This window comes from Chiloscyllium plagiosum, unplaced genomic scaffold, assembly GCF_037043375.1.
Source record: "Chiloscyllium plagiosum isolate Xiang-an unplaced genomic scaffold, Cpla_swu_hap1 HiC_scaffold_14, whole genome shotgun sequence".
In the NCBI taxonomy this organism is placed as follows: domain Eukaryota; kingdom Metazoa; phylum Chordata; class Chondrichthyes; order Orectolobiformes; family Hemiscylliidae; genus Chiloscyllium; species Chiloscyllium plagiosum.
This window is the reverse complement of record NW_028270152.1, coordinates 51,331,698-51,352,097: the sequence shown is the minus strand read 5'-3', so window position 1 is coordinate 51,352,097 and position 20,400 is coordinate 51,331,698. Positions and strand designations below refer to the sequence as shown.

Genomic DNA, 20,400 nt, shown 5'->3' with positions numbered 1-20,400 from the left:
TCTGAATCAGTGAAGGACCAAAAATGGATTGACAATATTATTGGATGTTGTCTAAGGGTCTTCAAATAACAGTGATAAGGTAGAGAACAGAAGTAATTGGATTTTAGAGATGGGTGTACAAGGGTCCAACAGTAATCATGGGTGACTTAAATTTACATAAAGACTGGGCAAACCAAACAGCCATAATATGGTGGTGGATGAATTCCTGAAGTATGTGCTTTTTTTTTTTAAGAACAATACATTGAAGAGCCAACTAGGGAATAGGCTGTCCTAGATTTGGTATTGTGCAGTAAGAAGGTTTAATTAATAATCTTGCTGTGAAAAGTGTGACCATAACATCTTATAATTCTCTATTGGGAGAGAAAGTGGTGATCCAGTCTGAAGCTAGAGTCCTAAATCTAAACAAAGGAAACTATAAAGATACAAGATATGAGTTGGCTGCAATACATTGGGCAACTTCACTAAAATATATGGTTGTGGGGTGGCAATATTTAATAATTAAGAAATTAATGCATGTATTATACATCCTTATCAGGTGCAAAGTTGCAAAAGGAAGAGGGGCCCAATTATGTTGAACAAATGTAAGTAAGAATAGTATAGATCCAAAACGGAGTCATATGAAGTTGCTCAAAAACATAGCACACCACTAGCTGCAGATTGCCATCCTGAATTGCCCCCTCTTATCCAACTATGACTTCTATTAGTTAGCCAATCCTCTATCCATGTAAACATACTACGCCAACACCATGGAGTTTTATCTTTTTAAGTCGCCTTGTTAATGGTATCTTATCAAGTGTCTTTTGGAAATCCAAATAGATTACATCTGCTGGTCCCCCCCTTATCTATCATGCTTGTTACAGCCTCAAAGAATTGTAATAAATTTGTCAGGCATGACTTCCCTTTCACAAAGCCATGCTTACTCTGCTGGATCATATTATATATTTCTAAATGTTCTGCGGTTATATTCTTTATAATAGAGTTACAGTTTCCCAATAACAGACAGTTAGCTAACTGGACTAGATTATCTAGTTTTTGTCTCCTTCCTTTTTTGTTACATGGACAACTTTCCAATCCTCCGAGAGCTTTCCAGAATCTCAGAATCTAAGGATTCTTGGACGATTACTACCAGTGCATTCAACACTTCGAGCTACTTATTTATTCTCTAGGGAGACATCTCATCAGGTCCAAAGAACATATTGATCTTTAGCTCCATTAGTTTCTCTAGCAGTTTTTCTCCAATTAGTTGTGGTGTTTATTTCCTCTCCCTTTTTATCCCTTGATTACACCAATAGTATTTTAAAAATATTAAATATTTTGCTATAAAGACTAACACAAAGTACTCATTTAATTCCTTTGCCATTTCCTGGTTTTCATTATTTTTCAAGCTTTGTTCTAAAACAGGCTTATATTCAGTTTAACCTGCCTATTTCTTTATAGAATCATATAATTCCTACAGTCTACACTGACCCTCTGAACAGCATCCCACCCAGACCCACCCCCGTAACCCTGCATTTACCATAGCCAATCCACCTAACCTGTAGATCTTTAGACTGTAGGTGGGAACTGGAACCCTCAGAGGAAACTAACACAGACACATGAAGAATATGCAAACTCCACACAGAGTGCCAGAGGGTAGAATCGAACTCAGCTCCCTGACACTGTGAGGCAGCAGTGCTAATCACTGAGCTACTGTGCTGCTCTAAATAAGCTCTTGCTGACAATCTTGATATCACTTGCAATTTCACCCTTATTTATTTTCCATCTTTTTTTTTGGTAATCGTTTGTTGGTTTTTCAAACTTTCGCAATTTTCTGGCTTACCATTAATTTTGCAACATTAAATTTGAAAAGAAAAGTACAATGCTACCCTTAATTTCCCTGGTTAACATGGTTGGCTTATCCCCTTCTTAGAATCCTTCATTCTCAATGGGATATATCATCCAAAGAGCGAACGCAATAGAAAAGAACAAATACATGCTCTTTGCAATATGATTCACATCAAGATGCCATAATCTAATGAAAAAATAATCTATGGTTTAATTTTAAATAATTATATCATTACTTATTAAAAACAACTAGACCTGCATATAGTTCCTTTCAGATCCAAAACAGAAAGTTGAAAAGATCCCAACTAAAACATAAGAGAATACCTTTTGTAAGGTAAAGCTGTGCGATTGCTGTTTTCAGAGACACACTTAATATCCTAAAATAGTCCAGATTGGGAAGTGAATGTAACTCGTAGTGTGAACAATCGAAAACTTATCAAGCATCTCTGCTGTTTGTCCCCAACCACTTCAATGCCAAGAATTTGCTGATACAGCCAAAATGAGAAAAAAAAACAGCAGTTTCAGCAAAAGTACTGCTAAGTACTAACCTATATATCTTTTTCTAATTTAATAAGCAAAATTTTATATATAAACATAGGCATGTCAACTAAAAATAGAATTTGTCAGCATGTGTTCTTTTAACAGCAGCCAATTTACCAGCTGTATCAAAGAGTGCAAATAAACCTGGCAGCTATTTTTATACTGATTACCACAATTGATAACTACTCCCCATCTGTGGAGAACCAACATTATTTCACACATTCTGTCATTCCCCCCAGTCAAAGTGTTTATACTAGAAGCACAAATATTGTTATGAAAGCCTTCATGCACCATTCACATCATATAGAAATTGAACAGAGCCCAAAAGTAAATATGATCCAATTCACATCCAAGATATTTGTGGCTTGCATTTGTTAATAGCTGGTGAGGAACATCCTGTTCAGGTCTGTATGACCTGCCTAAACTCTGGTGCATTGGCAGCTAGTCAAACACTGGCACTTTGCTGAGTGCAATAACTTGGAGTGAACTGAAGCCTGGGATTTCTGAGTTCAAACATTAACAATCACTTTCTCTAGCAGTACTAGGTTCAGCTAGCAAAGCAAGCAACCACTGCACCTAACAAGGAAAACAGTTAAAGGATATTAAAAAGAACTAAACAGAATTAAAACAGGAAGACAAAAACAGTTAAGAATGAGTAAGTGTGGTATCAACTATTTCGTGTCATTTCAAAGCACTATTTAAAAGTTAAGTGCTGCAAAAGCAATAACAAATTGCTGATAACTCTTTTGGTTTTTACGATGGGATTAGCAAAAACATTCAGGGACTGGACAGTGCATGCCGCACATACACATCGAGAACACAACTGAAATATAACAAAACAGGCTGCCGCAAAACTTAACTGGTTTAATATTATGCTACAACAAGTAAAGAAACAACTAGAAGAAACTCTACATATTGTTACTTATTGTGTCAACAAGAAAGCTATACAAAGCATTTTCTAATATGGAACCAAGATAATAAATATTTATAATAAATACAACATGCATCTAAATACTGGTAGTTTATTGTTCTAGTCATTCAACTATAGTTTGTGCAAAATACTATATCAATTTATATAACAGAATTCATTCAGTTATATAAAGTGATCTAACGTTTTGCGCAATCTGAATTCATTCAGTTATCAAGTAAAACCTGAAACCTAATGTTTTTGTTTTCAAAAAGTACCATAGCTAACTATGTATTATAATCTAGCTTGTCAGACAGACATTTAGAGTAAAATCATGATAAGTCAATTCACAGCGGGCCCAATCACAAAAGGTGTTCAGTGGATCTTTGATATTGCTGAGAAACTCTTATGCAATGTGCCAACATACACACTCCATGTCAAAACAAAATGAAAACTGACAGAGTAAATCTATTTTTAAAAAGTCTTCATTTTTCAATTTGTTCATACCTTACAATGGCCTCACTTTTACAGAAAAAGGCACTGAAAAATGTCAGGAGCTGGCTCTACAAAGACTGCAATGATTTTCAGCTTAACATGTTGCTTTCACATGAGTGGGATAGAATCCCCCATATTGTAAATGAAGTTAAACACATTTTCCACATTTTTATGCTAAAATGCAAACTCCCAGAGCATCTTATGGCCTTGGCAGCTTCAGAAAGGGAAACAGAAACAAGAGTGGGCAAGAGTTCATTCGACTTTTCAGGGTTATTGGCTTCCTCTAGCCCATTGGTTAAAGAATGCTCTGCATCTACAAGTATCTCATTTGCTAGGTTTCATTGTTCAGTTTATGGTGTAATCTACCTGACAAACATTCCCAAGCTGTCTTCACTGAAATTTGCACAATCAGTCTCCCACAGGCAAGCAAAACGTCTCATCGTCGGAACTGCTGTCTTCACTATGTTCCTCATTCTCAGTGTTTTGTACAGTTTAGCCAGTATAAATGCAGTGTGACAGAAGCAGTCGGTGACTGTAGCTTCCATCATCATCTATTACAGCACTCCATCGTGGTCATGACTTCCAGAATATTTGGGCTGTTTCTTGACCTTATTAATGACCTCAACAGCCTGAGTGATTGGTAGTTTTTTTTAGGTTCCTAATTTCCTCCTCTAGCTGAGGTCTGGCCAATGTCAGCTTGGCACTTAAGGTCAGTGATGTTGAGACGCACCAGGCAGTTGTGTGTAATGATGTCAATCTTTATAGATCATTTTCTTCTGCTGTTATATTTTTTTCCCCTTTCCTAATCCACATCTCAAAAACATTGGATGTCATCCAGCTGGCATTGCTAGCCTTATATTGCAGCAGCAGCGCCTTGACGTTTGCAATAGCTTCTTGGACTTTCCTATCACAAGTAGCAGCCTTTCAGTGCCATCCATGTTGGCACAGACTAGCGCAGTGACAGGTTTCTTATTTCACTTTCCACCATAGATGAAACACATAAAAGAGCAATCTGGTAAACAGTCTGGTTTCATTAGCATTAGAAATCATGGTGCGCACTTATTCAGGACGTGAGCAAGACCATTTTGCAGCCAATCATCTATCACTGTTACTCTAACTATCGAGTTTACTGCTTACCACATGGAAGACATTGCCCTGTCTGGAATGAAATCAGACTATTGCTGCAGCTAAACCCCTTGTTGCCCAGTCACTCTACCAGGACAACTCCATTTTCCTGCAGGTTTGAACCAGGCATGGGAATGTTTTTGAACCTTGGATTTTTCTTGAAATGCTCTTGCCTTGAACCACATTACCAAAATTTCTTCAATGGTCGATGATGGAATCTCCCCACTCCTTAGCGATGTCTGAATTTTGCTTTCTAGCTTGGCAACTCCACTTCAGTTGGTTGGAATGGTCATGTGATGAGTGTGCACTAGTTTGACTAACCAGCATTACCAGCACAGAGCAGTAGCCATCCATGGACATTGGGAATAGCTGACAATTTCACTAACCACCTCACTTTTATTATCAACTTGATGTTTGTCAGATACATCATATTTGTTGCTCCATCTATTCTTTCTTTCATTATCCAGGGAGTCTGGCTATGCTCTCTCTTCCCTTTTCCCCTTGTGGGGACAAACTAGACCCAGTTCCTCTTTAGAGGCAACCAATGTTTTGTTATTGTATTGCCTGCTAATGTTTTGATTGCTACTTGCCAGAGTTGAACGTGTTCTCAGCACATTGAAATTGTCCCTTCCTCAATAAAATATTTTAATTTAGATTGTTCCCCGTCATTTTACAAAGCTAACTTAAATCTCTTGTGATGATCACTACTGCATAAATGCACCCCTACTTACATTTGATCCATTAATTTCCTAGAATTTCCTCATTAGCACAGAAATATTCAAAATCTTTCTGAATGTTCTTCAGAAGCCTCCCCCTAGCCTTTACTGTATCATTTAGCACTTCATTTACGATAATTCAAATCTGCATTATAACCACCTCAGTGTTTTCAATTAACTGATTTCCTCAAATCTGTTCTACTAGTTGATAACCTATAGAATATGCTCAGTAGGTTGATAAATTGATTGCATTTGGTTTGAGTTAATAAACATTCTTTGACCCTTGCCATGCATCCTCCCTCTCCAACACTGTAATATGCTCAATGATCAACATTGTCACCTACCTCATTCCTTCCCCATTTTTGATTCTGAAAAATTTGTACTGGAATCTCACCTCCCAATGAAAGCAGCGATTTGGTTTGCAAAGTTTTGTTTTTGTAAACAGGAGAAATAATCTTTCTCTGCCTTCTGAGTCTACAACATTTCAGGGTGGGCGGGGGGGGGGGGGTCTTTGCATGGGCGTGAAAATGTTTAATGTGCAAAATGCCCAAGGGTCAAGTGAGGACCACAAAGGAAATTGGATTTCCTCGCACACACTATTTTGGAGTTAGGCCACAGATCAGCCACAATTTTATTGAATGATGGAACAGATTCAAAGGGCTGAATGGCCTATTGCTGTTCTTATATGTGTGCTGGCGTAGCTTTGGAAACCCTTATAAGAAGCATCTCTTTAAAAGGGTTTGTGGCCTTGTAGGAAGGGGAGTTGAGCCTTCTAGGGAGTCTGAGAGATGCTGACAGGAAACTGTAAAATAATATGACACCTTAAAAGGTCACCATAAGATGCTGTATTCTTAAGTATATCTGTTTTGAATGCCATGATTAACCATTGGACTCTGTCCAGCAAATTGAAGTTGATATTGAACAGTTTCCACACTGTAAGTAATCTAATCTAATCTAATCTAATCTAATCTAAAGTAATCTAATCTAATCTAATCTAAGCACAGTACAAGTTTTCTCCATTCATGCAATTGCCATAATACACTAAAAGTTGTAAAAGAATCGGATAGGAAACTCTCCCTTTATGTTTGGTACTGTTATTTAACTGTAAACAATGCTCAAGCTTTCAGAAAAGTACCTGCCCTACTGCTCATGCAAAAACAATCTAACCACCTGTCACTCTCCATTGACTGGCAGGCTATCAGCATTAAAACAGAAATATAACACCATCTAGTCTTTCAGTTTCAGGGTCTTAGAGCAGAAAGCTAGCAACTTGACAGCTGTGGCCATTATGAATATTTGGCTGAGTCCCAAATGCTGTAGACTACTTAGCTCAGCAGATGGTGCGCTGGCACAACTGTTCAGTGGAACAGCTGAATGTTTTAAGAGGCTGGAATAACAATTTAACTTTCATATAATTTCAAATTAAAACGATTGGTTCTTTAAACAAACGAATGACTACAAAAAAGGATGAAATTTTTTGCAGAATCCTGTATGTCTTTTCTTTATAGTTCAACAACTATTGTTTTAGAGTTTCATTAGACTGTAACATGTTTAAATTTCTTTCATCTGCAATTAAAATAATTCCTACAGTTATTACATAGGTCCTGAGGACTATGCATATTGGACAAATGGTAAAAGAGATTTAGAGGCCTGATGGATCTAAAGAAGCATGGAGGTGGCATACAGACATTATTCAGAACTGGCAACCACCTCAGAGAACTAAGGTGGACTTTTAATCAGCCTGCCTCAGGACACAAATTCAAACCTGAAGCTTGGATGGAAAAAACAAAATCTCAGACCAAGATAAGTTATGAGCTGGGTGTGTTTTGCCAGTTAGAAACACTGGCTTTTCTCAAACATAACACAAAAACACACCCCTTATATTAGGAATATTTAGTATCCTGTCTTGCCTCTTTTTGACCAATGTCGGTTATCACCACAGCATTATATTTTTAATTGAGCTATTTGTAGCACTAAGGCTAACTACCATGCTTTGTGCATTAATACACATGCACTGAAACCCTAATTTAGACCTTATTGCATATGCTGTAACTGCAAATCCATCTTTTCTCCAAATCCTGTTTTCAAGAAAGAGTTAAATATAGTTCTTAGGGCGAAAGGAAACAAAGAGTATAGGGAAAAAGTAGGGACAGGCTACTGAAATAGTCAGCCAAGAATGGCAGAGCAAGCTCAAAGGGCTGAATGGCCACTTCATCCTCCTATTTTCTTTGTTACTATGTTTCCTTTCCCCTTCTCCCTTCTGGTGTTATACTACTACTCACCTGCCAAATTAGTTTAACTTCTCCCTAGCTGTATTAGCAGACAACTGCATAATGACATTATCAGTTCCACCTTCTTAGATCCAGGCCCAAAGCTCCAGGAATCTAAAACCCTCTCTCTCGCACCAGGCATGCATTTATCTACCTAATCTAAACTTCTAGTTCTGTATTCACTAGTATGTGACACAGGGAGCAATTTGGTGATGATTACTTAAACTAGTAAAATTAGTTGATGATTACTTAAACTAGTAAAATTAGTTGCCAAAAATTAACAGCTCAATGAAAAAAACAAGCAAATCAGACTCTTTCCTTAAGGATGCTTACAGGGAAATGAGGAGACACAAGGAGGTTGGAAGACAGCTTATGTAAGCAAGTGAGTGACAAAGAGGGATTGCGAGTGAGCATTTGCAGCTTAAGCAGGAAAATAAAATTTATAGTAACTATTCACATGCACTTATTTTTGTCAAACTTGTAGAAATATTTTGTCTTTATGTTGTATGATCCCCAAAAAGCATGCCACAGAAAGAAAGCACTAACTTAAATTTACTTACATTCATGATAATTATTGTTTTAAACACGGACATTGAATTTTGTCCTAAATTGGGTCATGCTTCACCATTCTATTGCATGCTCAAACTAATCCATTGAAGTGGATTTTCCACTCATCTATCATTACTGCATTACCATGCCTTTATTTGGCGCACATAATCTAATTTGTATACTATGCTATTTGAAAATACCCTCCTTTCAACATTTTAAATTGAATTTCAGACGACTGACATCTCAACTAGTTTGGACAGACAGGAACTAACAGCACTTCAGTCATGCAAGTAACTAGCTTATTTGAGATTATTCCATCAGCGATTGTTATCACAGTGCAGAGTGCCAAAGCACAAGCAGAGAGAAGTAAAACAAGGTTTTACAAGAAAGAGGCTCCAATACAAATGGTCAACCTGAGTGTTGAATAAGCAGGCGGAAGCCCGACACAAAGGACAGCAAAACATCTAGTAGCCTGGTGAACAGAATCTCTGTGCACTGACATACAGCATAACCAAATGGTAAAACACTAATTCCCATAATATCTTTGACCTGTGTAGAATGGTCTTAAGAAAATCTGAAGACACTGGCTTTAATTCTTGGTTTAGTCTGAATTAATTTACCTAACGTAATCACAACTACTCCATTGGGTTGGGATGGCAAATGGAAGAAAACATGTTCTGAGCTCTAATTGTCACTTACTGGCCTCTTGTGTATAATTCATGTGTAATAGAGCAGTTAACAGATCAGGCTTTGTGATGGCATTTCTCAGGTTGATGTAGCCTGCCAACACTCCCTGTGTAACCTCATAACAGTCACTAAGTTAAGGTTCTGGATGACAGTTTGTGCCTGAAAAATTACATAACACCGAGCATCAGTGCCTTCAGGAGAGTAAGGAAAAAGATACTTCCTACGTCTGAGCCAGGAGGCCTGGTTTCAAGTCCCACCTGCTCCAGAGATGTGTGATACATCTCTGAACGGGCTGATTAAAAAAGAAAAGGACATGTATTTATGTAGCTATGCTCATAGTCCTGAAGTCTTTTAAAGCCTATAGGATTTTTTTCTAAATGTAATCATTGTTGTAATATAGGAAAGGCAAAAAAAAGAAGAAATTTGGAATGGGACAGGGAGAGAAGTAATATTCTTAATCAGAGGAGCAAACTAAAATGCAAGAAGTAATGGCAATTGAGTTAATGATGTGCATTACCCCCATTCAAATATTCAAACAAGTTTTCAGAAAATCAAGGCAAACAAAGTAAAAAAAAGAGGAAATTCTGAATCCAAGCTGTTATTTCACTGAAGGCAAGTGATAAGTGAACTTGCCAGACTGTTATATGTCTAAATCAAGATGGTTTGTCTCCCATGATAATAGAAAACTGTATTCAGTAACAATCAATTTTTTTTTAAATTCCAAGAGTTACATTTTGATTTAGATTGTATAATGTGGAGGAGGAGTGCCTGTGGAATACAGAAAACATTCTGCATTAATATTTAGAATTGTGGCTCACTACAATTAGGTTATCACAAATTAACATCCTTGATCCCTTGGTTGCCACATATACTGAAAGTATCAAATGTTACTAATAGCAATATTCTGGAAATAGTTTTTTGCCACTGTATCTTCTCACACTATTTACTCACTGATTGGTAACAATGAAGCAACAATGACAAGAAACGCATTCTGCCAAAGATCATGTCAGGAGGCTTCTCATAAGAACAGCAAAGGCATTAAATAATTTTAAGATCCTTAAATACTATCTCAAAGTCCAACACAGGAGAGTTGCCAGACAAAAAGCTTGATCCCAACTCACAAGAAGGCAGAGTAAGACAAAGTGACCAGAAGTTTAGTCAAAGGAAAGGTTTAAGCGGCAATTTAAAGGAAAAGATAGGTGCAGAAAGGCAGAGAACATTAGGGTAGAAACTTCAAAGTTTAGGGCCTAGACAACTAAAGCCACAACCTCTAAATAATAGAAATCTTGGATCAGTTTAGTTCAGAAGGTGATGATGGATCTGGAGGAGGTTACAGACATTGGGAGGTATGGAAGCTCTGAAAGTATTTAAAAAGCAAGATGAAAATATTAAAATCAAGATTTTATCAGATCTATTTCATTTACCTTCCTCTCCTTTTGATATTTCACTATGAAGCAAATGGCAGCTTAGTGCACTAAGCATAACAATCCCTCACTGTCTGCCTCACTCATTCTCACCTTCAAAATCACCACGTTGAGTACAGCCTTCAATAATATTGACAAATTGAAGTAAAGGAGGTCCATTGGGTAACAGGCAACATCTCCTAGAGGCAAGAGACAGATTCCCTCCTAGAATGCTCGGTCATTCAAGTGTCACATTTTCAACAGAAATATACCAAAGAATGCATTCCAAAAACATTACAACCTTGTTCACAAAAAGAAATATCTTACGAACAATATGAAATGCCTGCAATGAAAGGGAGAGGTTAAAAGTTAAAAATCATGAGCACAACATCTAAGTACAACATGATACCTGTCACTGTTCTCACTTTCCTGGATGATGAGGAGTTTGCCTCTCTTGGGGAACTGAATTTAAATTGAACAGCTGCAGGCTGTATTTCGCAGGGTTCAGAAAGCCTAAGAATGGAATGGAGGCAAACAGAAACCGACAGATCCAGCATGTAAATGCTTTAACAGAACTGCTAGAGGTCAGGAGCAACCAAACAGCTCCTTTTCAGCCTCACCTCAGTATTCTGGTGTTGGCCCCATTTCTTCAAGCCCTGATCCATCCTTTCTTTCCAATGGCTAGTCTCTAACTAGGCTGCAACATTCCTTCTGCCAAAAAGCCATGACCCTAACAAGATCTAATCTCTCTTGCTTTTTCAAGATGATCCATAAAGAGTGCCAACTCTAGCTTGTAACTTTGCATGGCTGCCAGGCAGTGATCAGAAGTGGACAACAATAATAAGTAGCAACAGGATCTCCAAATGAAAAGGACCTGTGGGTTTCCCCATCACTACCTCACTCTTCACACCCACCAGACTTTTGTTCATGAATAAATGTGTATCTTTCGAGAAGCCCAATTGTGCATTACCTTGGTTTTAGAATTAGTGCAAATAACAAATTTGCAATTATTATTTATACTTCTAATGTCAAAAAGAATACCATATAATGACAAAACTCTGTAAATAATAAAAATTGCTAAGGATTTTAATAATTTCTCCTCAAATCTGATTTCTGGATTTTAAATAAAAGCAAATTTGGTTCTGACAGCAAACAGTAAGCACGCTGACCTCATTTGTTTTGGCTATACCTTCAGTTTCACTGGTATTTGATATAATCTATTTAATACAGCAATTATTTAATTACAATTCTTCAGCAAGATCCCTCTCATTGCCACCTTGGTAATGAAAAAGTTAAATTGCTGTAGTTATCACTATGTAGAAAATATGCCAGTGTACAAGCTACCAGCTGAGACTGGCCAGCACTAGCACAGCTGAGTTCAGAACCCATCCTATTTTGACAAATATGATGTCTGAAGGTTAAGAAGGATATAACTAACATCTTGTATGATTCATTTGCAATGTTTGCACATCTTTGCACATAAGGTGCACATGGAATTTCAAACACAATCTTTATTTGATCTAATGACTCAAATAAAATGTAAAACACACATAGCGAAAATATACATAGTACCTCAGATCTCAAGGCAATGTCGAATAAAATTCATTTTTAAACATACAATGAATTGCATTGCAGCCAAAAATTCTGTGAAACAATATTATTACTTATGCCAAATCTACATTCGCCAAGAAGTTTGCAAGAGTATAAAACTGCTTTTCGGGTCTGTCCAAATAAAGCCGCTCAGTCCACTGATGGCCAGAAATATGACTGACTCCCAATATTAAGGCACTTAGCTTTACAGTCCACCCCAGTATAGCTGCTCCCTCTTGAAGCAGCTGTGACATTCTCATTGACTTTACTGTGCCAAAAGGAAACAACATTAAAATCAACTGACTGCAATTTTCAACTTCACCTCAAGCACGTACGACCATGTATTCCTCAAGTTAGGAAAAAGGCAAATATACCTTTACTATGCAGGAACAAATCATGTCTCGCTCAGGAATATTGCAAAAAAGGCTACACACTCAAGGAATTAATTTGAAAGTTTCATCAAACAAAGAGCCATTTTAGCCTGCAAGATTCCACACTCAACAGTAACATGAATGGCCAACCACAATCCAAACGTAACTGAAGGAGAAATAAAATTCTCATCAAGAATTCCTTGCTGAATCAAATTGCATCATGTGGGATTTTTGGCTGACTGATAGACAATCCATTGAACATGTAGATTAGACTTTAGTTTAACACCTCATCAAAAAGACAGCACTATTTATAATTCGATTGGCAATCTCAATCCAATCAGAAAGTCTCATTGCACAGAACTGATCAGTAAAATTGCCAAAAAAACTGGACGTGGAATTAAAAATGGGACAAAAGAGCCAGCAAGCAAAGTTGCTATTCTCCTAAACTCGCACTAACCCTGCAGAATGAATCAACTAAAGAAAAATAAAATCCAATTTTGAGAATGTATTTGCATTTATTTTGCATTTTAACTGTGTAGTTCTTTCAAATTGCCAGGAAAGGTATAACAGGCTGAATGGCCTCCTTCTGTGCTTACTGATGTTATACGGCGTAGTTCTGTCATTCCCTGAACTTATACATACCCTTTTCCTTTAAATGTGTAGTTGACTTATGTTTTCAGTTATTTCCTTACAAACAAATTTTAACTAAAATATCTGAGAACAATCTGAAATCAACCAAGAAACTCCAATGAGTCTCAGCATAAACCTCTGAATACATGTTTAAAAAACCTTGCACAATATATTCAAAAATGTACTTCACTACAATTCAAATGCAGAATAAGCTTTGGGGATTGTATAAGATTCTCACATATTTTCTAAAACAGTCCTCAACATTGTGCATAATTGTGTGTTTTTCAGCATGGAAGTGTTGAGATGTCCATTTTATATCAGGGAATAACTAACTGACTACAAAACTCAGCATCAAAAAGAAATTCCAATCAATCCTGATTAGCTTGCTATTTACTGCACTGCCCAGGTTAGGTTACAATTTGGGAATCCATAACTAAACTGTACTATGAATTTTGTAGATAATTTTCTGTCTTTTATTCAGCACAGTAAATTAGATGTGTATTGAAAATTGCCATAGAAGTTCTGATACTTCATAGCATTTCCCTATCTGGTCAAAAGAAAATGTCAGCCTGCTCAGGCATTTTGCAAACTAATTTCGTGCTGCTTGGTTGCCTAGAGATTGAAGATAAATCCAGATAACCTTCAATCTTAATTTAGCAGTAGGTGTTACATCATTTGTGTTAGTCTCTAATGTTTCATTTAATAAAAACAACAATATACACAGCATAACCTTTAGATAGCTGTATAAAATGAAATTCCTCAAAAGCGAGCAATAAGTAAATGATTATCTATGAACAACTGTAAAATGTAAGATTCAGTACCAAACTGCAATGTTCTACTTATTGCTATGTTTAATAACAAACTGTTTAAACACAGATAATTATAATATTTAATTTTTAATGCACAAACATTTTCATGAATGATAGTACCTTAACATGCAAAAGTCTGGGGAATAAAACTCCTACATCTGTAAAGCTGCCCAAACAGAAAGTAGACCAATATATATTGCTGTTGCAGAGCATGTATTTGTCACACATGTATTTCAATATTATAACTCATATTTTATGAAAGAACATGAACAGAGAATTTTGCCTAAACCACAAATTTTCACCTAACTGGAATTAAGTGAATTCATATCTAACTTAATATCATAACTTCATACTTTTAATTAATTTGCTCAGCCTAAGAAAAAGCCACATGGTGGCTAATTCATACAACTGCAACACTTCTTGACATTCAATAACTTCTGCAGTTCCACTTAGACAACACTTTATTTAAGTGATCATGTAAAGGGATGATGCAAAATAATCTTAGAGGGTTAGAGGGGAGCACATGACAAAAAAGGGCATAAGAAGATTTCCAAAGAGATGGAGGGAGATATAAACCTGGAGATCTGACAAGCTCCCGAAGACTAAAGTTGTCAGAACAAGAGAATTCTGGAGTAGAAGGTTGTTCATGGGCAGGGAGAAAGCGAAGAACCTGAAGAGTGATGGTATTGGTGAGAGTTGAATGTGAGATTGTTATTTTTAAAGCAAGCTTTCCATCTGTTCAGAAACAAAAATGATGATAGGCCTCACTTTGGGTGACAACATAACATAGTGCACTCTGAATGGCTGGTTGTTTGAAGTGGAATTTAGAGAACATCAGATATGAGAAGCATGATTTAGGGATTTGGCAAAAGAGGGACAGAAGTGGTGGTGAAGACAGATAACTGTGGGGAAAATGACAAAGTGATTTCACTGGCAACTTAAATGTTCGGGAGGTCAACAAAGTAAAATGAATTCAAACCATTGTTCAAAAGTTGTTAAAACTAATTGTGAAGGCGTTTTTTTTACTCAGACTCTCCAAGATATTACTGTAATGTTAAATTTGTTAAAATGTATTTCCACAGAACAGTTTCAATTGACTAAATGGATGACTCATGTTTCAATGCTCTACAAGCTTAGTGAATGAATCTAATATCATTGTTAAACTAGACAATACATTTCCATAGGTTACGTTGCTTTTCCCTTCACCAAACCTAAATGACACTGTCACATTAAATCCTTTTAGGTTTACATAATAATTTGCTAGGGTGTATTCTAACGATGCAAAACACAGCTCACTGCTGCAAAGCTTTACTTTAAGAACAACAAAACTGTTGCCACCAAAAGATTATGCTGCCAGAAGCAGGTGTAGAAATACCTGGAAAAGTACATCTGTCCCCAGAGACAGGTAGAAGCAAACAATCACTTGTGTTAATTAATCACATCTGTCATAGAAATAACTGAAATAATCTCAGATGTACAGATCTATTGGCAAAATTTCACCAAAATAGCACAGCTTTTTAAAACCCAATGTGATCTGATCTGCAGTGGAAAACATTATTATACTGCAATGATTCAGGCTGAGGGTAGATCGTAGCTTTAGTTCTCAGCTCTCTAACATTTGGCTACAAACTGATTCATATCAAAGCACAACAGTTTTAAAGGAATGAGTACAATGTTCCCAACAAGAAAACCTTTATAAATAAGCAGAACCAGAAAAAGTTACTTGTAACGTGACAAACTGGCAAAAATAATACATGCTGCTACTTTCTACAGCAAAGGACCGAGGCAAACTGGTATTTGTGAAGCATGTCCTTTTTTATTCTTGCATGCAATATGGGCATCATGGACAAGGCCAACATTTACTCGCCTTGAGAATTTGGTGAGCTACCTTCTTGAACTATTGCAATCCACTTAGTGTAAGTACGGTGGTGTGAGGAATTGAGTTCCAGGATTTTCATCCAGTCACAATGAAAGAATATAGCTCCAAGTCAAGATGACATGTGGCCTGGGGAAATCTTGTAGGCAGTGATCTCTCTGGAGAAAGTGAGGTCTGCAGACTGCAGTGATCTCTTTATGGATCTGCTATCCTTGTCCTACTAGGAGGTAGAGGTCATACATTTGGAAGGTGCTGATGAGGTAGCATTGATGAGTTGCTGCTGCGCACCTTGTAGATAGTAAACACTGTACACCGGTGGTGAGCAAAGTGAATACTGAAGGTAGCGGATGGGAGTCCAGTGAAGTATGCAGTTTTGTCCAGGATGATATCAAGCTTCTGGTGTAGTTGGAGCTGCATTCATTCAAGCAAGTTGAGAATTCCACAACTCTGCTTATTTGGAGATTGAAGGTGGTGGGGAGGATGTGGGGAGCCAGGAATACATTATTCACCTCTGAATTGATCTATGGACACAATATTTAAATGGTTGGGTCAGTTCAGTTTCTAGTCAATCATAACCACTAGGATGACGACTGAGGAGAATTCAGAGATGGTAATTATACTGAATGTCAAAAGAAACTGGTTAGATATATTTATGTTGGAAATGGTAGTTTCATAATACTTGTGTAGCACAACTATTACCTGTCTATTTTCAAGCCTGAACTGTCACCAATATCTTGCTGCATAGAGATAGAGATAGCTTCAGTAACTGAAGAAATGCAAATACTGCTGAGCAATGAAATCACCAACAAGTATCTCTACTTCTGATCTCACGACAGGAGGATCGCTAACCTGAGGAACTCCTGCATTGACGTCCTGGGACTCAGAATGATTTGACATCCAACAACAACATCTCCAGCATCTGCAGTCCTCACTTTCTCCCAATGGAGCTATTACCCCGATTCCCATTTATTTCAATTTTGCCATGTCTCCTTGATTGCACACTTAGCCACATGGTGCACTGGTATCAATGACAGTCACTCTCAGCTCTCTGAGTTTACCTCTTCTGTCCATGTTTGGAATATGACTGTAATGAAGTCTGGAGCCCAGGGGTCCTGGCAGAACTCAAACTAAGCATCAGTAAGGCAAGATATTGCTGAATAACTGATACTAGTAGCACTACTGATGACACTTTCCGTCATTTTTCTGATTGAATGGTGTCTCAGTAGTTAGCATTGCTGCTTCACAGGACCGGGGACCTGGGTTCGGTTCCAGCCTTGGGTGACTGTCTTAGGTGTGGACTTTGCACGTTCTCCTCGTGTCTGTGTGGGTTTCCTCTCAGTGCTCCGGTTTCCTCTCACAGTTCAAAGATGTGCTGGCTAGGTGGATTGGCTGTGCTAAATTACTCATAGTGTCCAGGCATGTGCAGGCTATGGAGATTAGCCATGAGAAATGGAGGGTTACATGGATAGAGTGGGGGAGTTGTAGGTGGGATGTTGTTCAGAGACTTGGTGTGGACTCAATGGGCCGAATGGCCTTTTTCCACACTGTAGGAATTCCACTATTCTTCTATGAAAGTAGACTGATAGGGTAATAACTGGCAGGGTTAGATTTGTCTTTTTCTTTGTAGACAGGACATATCTGATGATTTTTTTTCATTTGTCAGATATGTGTCAGTGTTATAGCTGTACTGAAATAACTTGGTTCAGGACATGGCTAGCACTGGAACACAAGTCTTCAATATTATTGATCAACAGCCTTTGTAGTATCCAGTGCACTCAGTTGTTTTTTTCTGAGAGTGTGTATGTTGCCAATGCCAAGACAGCAGGCAAAGGTGGCCACTGGCAAGCTGCATTTATGCAGATGGTGGCATTGACATCACACCACCATAATACTGTCTTCTGGCTGCTGGCCATTGGACATCCCTTAATCACTGAATGCCCACGTACTCTTCCCCCAGCCGCAATCGCTGATGGGCACACACCTCATTGTAGGGCTTGGCACTTCACTTAAACAGAAAAGCACAAATGAGGTGGTGGGTTAGACAGGACTGAATGAAAATGATTGAAAATTAGCATCTGTGATGTTGGCGAGCTCAGGTGCCAGACAAGGTGGATCATCTATTCCATACTTCTAGGTGAGGATGGCTGCAAATGTGTCAGCCTTGACTTTTGCACTGGAGCACTGGGAGTCCCCTTCATTGAAGATGGACATGTTTGTGAAGTCTCCAGCTCATGTTGGTGTCTAATTGTTCACCACCATTCAGCGATGACATGACAGGGCTAGACAAATATGATCTGACCCACTGATTGTAGAATTGCTTAGCCTTGAATAACATATGATACAGTTTTGAATGTTCCCTCGCAACCATCCAAAGATATGACCAATGATGAGATTGAGCAACAAAGAACCAATGACAACAATTTTTTTTAAAATGCCAATCCTGAAATTGGCGCTTATGTTGAAACAAGATGAACACTCATTCTCAAGACTCCAGTAGGACTCCTCTTTTTGTTGTGTTGTGTCACCTGAACGAATAAAGTAGCTCTTGGAAACATCCTGGCTATACATACATTAACCCCTAGAGGGTGAGTCACAGCATCTGTGCTTGCCATATGGTTCAATTGTTGGTTCACCCTGGTAAATATTTCGGTAGCGTATAACATGAATACTAAAAATAAACTGTGCAATGTGTTTACAAGAAGGTATTTCTTAAAATCCGTTTAGCCAATGTTTTTACTATCACGTCTAAACCTGCATACGAGACCAGGTGAGGTATACAACAGCGTTGCACATATGCAACGTGTCCGAATTCCATTAGTTAAAATCTGACAGTTATTAAATGCCAACCAATTATTCAACCTCTCAGATCTGACTTCCCCATTTAATTAATGTGCACAACAACAACAACGAAATGCTCCCACAAGCCGATCAGCGGGGATTTTCTCCCCTTGTTTATTTTTTAAGGATTAAAAGGGAGACCTTGGAAATTATTGCGCTTTAAACGCTGCACCGAGGTTCTGTTTCAGAAAGCGACGCCAAGCTTTTGCACTGGACTGTATTCTTGACACAACCTCCACGTTCAGTACTTGGAAGGGCAGAGAATTCTTGCCCATTCGGTACACACCCCGCTAAGAGAGTCTCTTTTTTTAAAAAAATTGTTTGTTTTAAAAGGCTTCTCAGAGCTAACACGCTGCTTACATAAATAAGCGTAACTACCGCCGGCACAGTTCGAGGGGTGGGATGTGTTGACATTTGGGAACAGTCCGAGGAATGTGCGGAGTGTCAGTGAATGAGCATCTGCCCACCCAGCCCTGGCTCATTCCCCTGGGGTACCAGCACATTGTCCTGGCCTGGGGAGGCTTGTTGCTGCTGGAGATGGAGCAGCTCATGGACAGTGATCAGCCCAGCCCAGCTCACCCCCCTGTCCCCACTGACCTGCGGCTCAGAGGCTGACTCTTCAGCTCGTAAAACGTTTTCGCTTCTTCATGAAATTCCTCCCCGACTTCAAAATCCGGAACGATTCCCGACTCAGACTGCATTGGGGCGAGACGCAGCGCAAGGGAGAGAGTGTGTGTGTGTATGTGTTGGGTGGGAGGGGAGGGGTAGGGGAGGGGGGTGAACTGTACAAAATTAAATCGGGATTCTTCACAGAAGGAGTGGTGCCGAAATGAGCAAAAGAATCCGAGCGGCGGCGGCGGTGGTGACAATAAATGTCAACAAGACACACAAAGTTTCTCTGAGTGACAGACGCTGTCTCCGCTGCACAGCGCAAGCTTCGCCACCTCCTCCAGCCCGGCTCCCCTGCGAAAGGGCCGCCGGGAGTTGTAGTTCCGCTTGGCCCGGCGATTCCCTTAGCTCAGCCCCCGGCCCCCGGAGCGCCTGGACTACAACTCCCAGAGGCGACCCGCGGCGCACTGCCTGCCGCTGGGGAGAGCATGTGCCCTTGGCTGACCGGCCGGCTTGCTGCTCCCGTACAGTGTAATGTCAGCAGGTTTTATTGGCTGCTGCAGCAAACCACCACAGTAAATTCTACTTTCATTTGTTTGCATCAATCCGGCCAAAGGGTAAACACTGGAAAATGCTGGGGAATACATCGACTGAAGTGTTGGATATGCTTATTTCAACGCATTGGAATTGCCTGCTTTGACCAATTTCTCGCTTTGCAGGATCGCAATCTGCCCGGCTTGCCTGTCATTTTTTTTTTAAATTTCATGTCGATTTCTGATGTCCCTAAGCTTTAGCATGTGCATTTATTTTTTTGTCTCTTAATGCGCTTTGATGCGTCAGCAAACGTATTGTGAACTCAGGATGATCTTGCAAATGGGGTTAAGCGAAGAAGACCGTATTTTTGTTCTTTCGTTTCACCTAGTAATTTACAAATAGGTAGTGCAATTACAATCTATAAAGGATATGCTTGAGAGGTGGATTTCAACATTGCTTTAGTGATGAGGGAGGTCATCTGACGCCAAACAAAATTGAATTTTATTTTCACATAACTGTTCGCGGGCATGACAAACGTTATGATTTGGACAAACGTCGGGCTCAATTATACAGAGACGCATAACCATTCATGATATGAAATAATGTAATTTTAATAATACCTGCTCA

At 38.7% G+C, this 20,400-nt stretch overlaps 1 protein-coding gene across 3 annotated transcripts in view; it reads right to left on the bottom strand.

The window, feature by feature from the left end:
- LOC122559083 (microphthalmia-associated transcription factor-like) overlaps positions 1-19,555 on the bottom strand; it is a 286,328-nt gene extending 266,773 nt beyond the window's left edge. Inside the window, exon 1 of one of the 3 annotated variants that reach the window (XM_087994440.1) lies at positions 19,228-19,555. In XM_087994440.1, coding sequence (XP_087850566.1) covers positions 19,228-19,331 — 104 coding nt within the window. In that variant the 5' untranslated portion in view covers positions 19,332-19,555. Of the gene's footprint in view, positions 1-4,132; positions 4,297-19,227 lie in introns of those variants that run through there. The other 2 variants (XM_087994442.1, XM_087994439.1) reach the window with 2 other exon arrangements.
- Between the last annotated feature and the right edge of the window lie 845 nt (positions 19,556-20,400).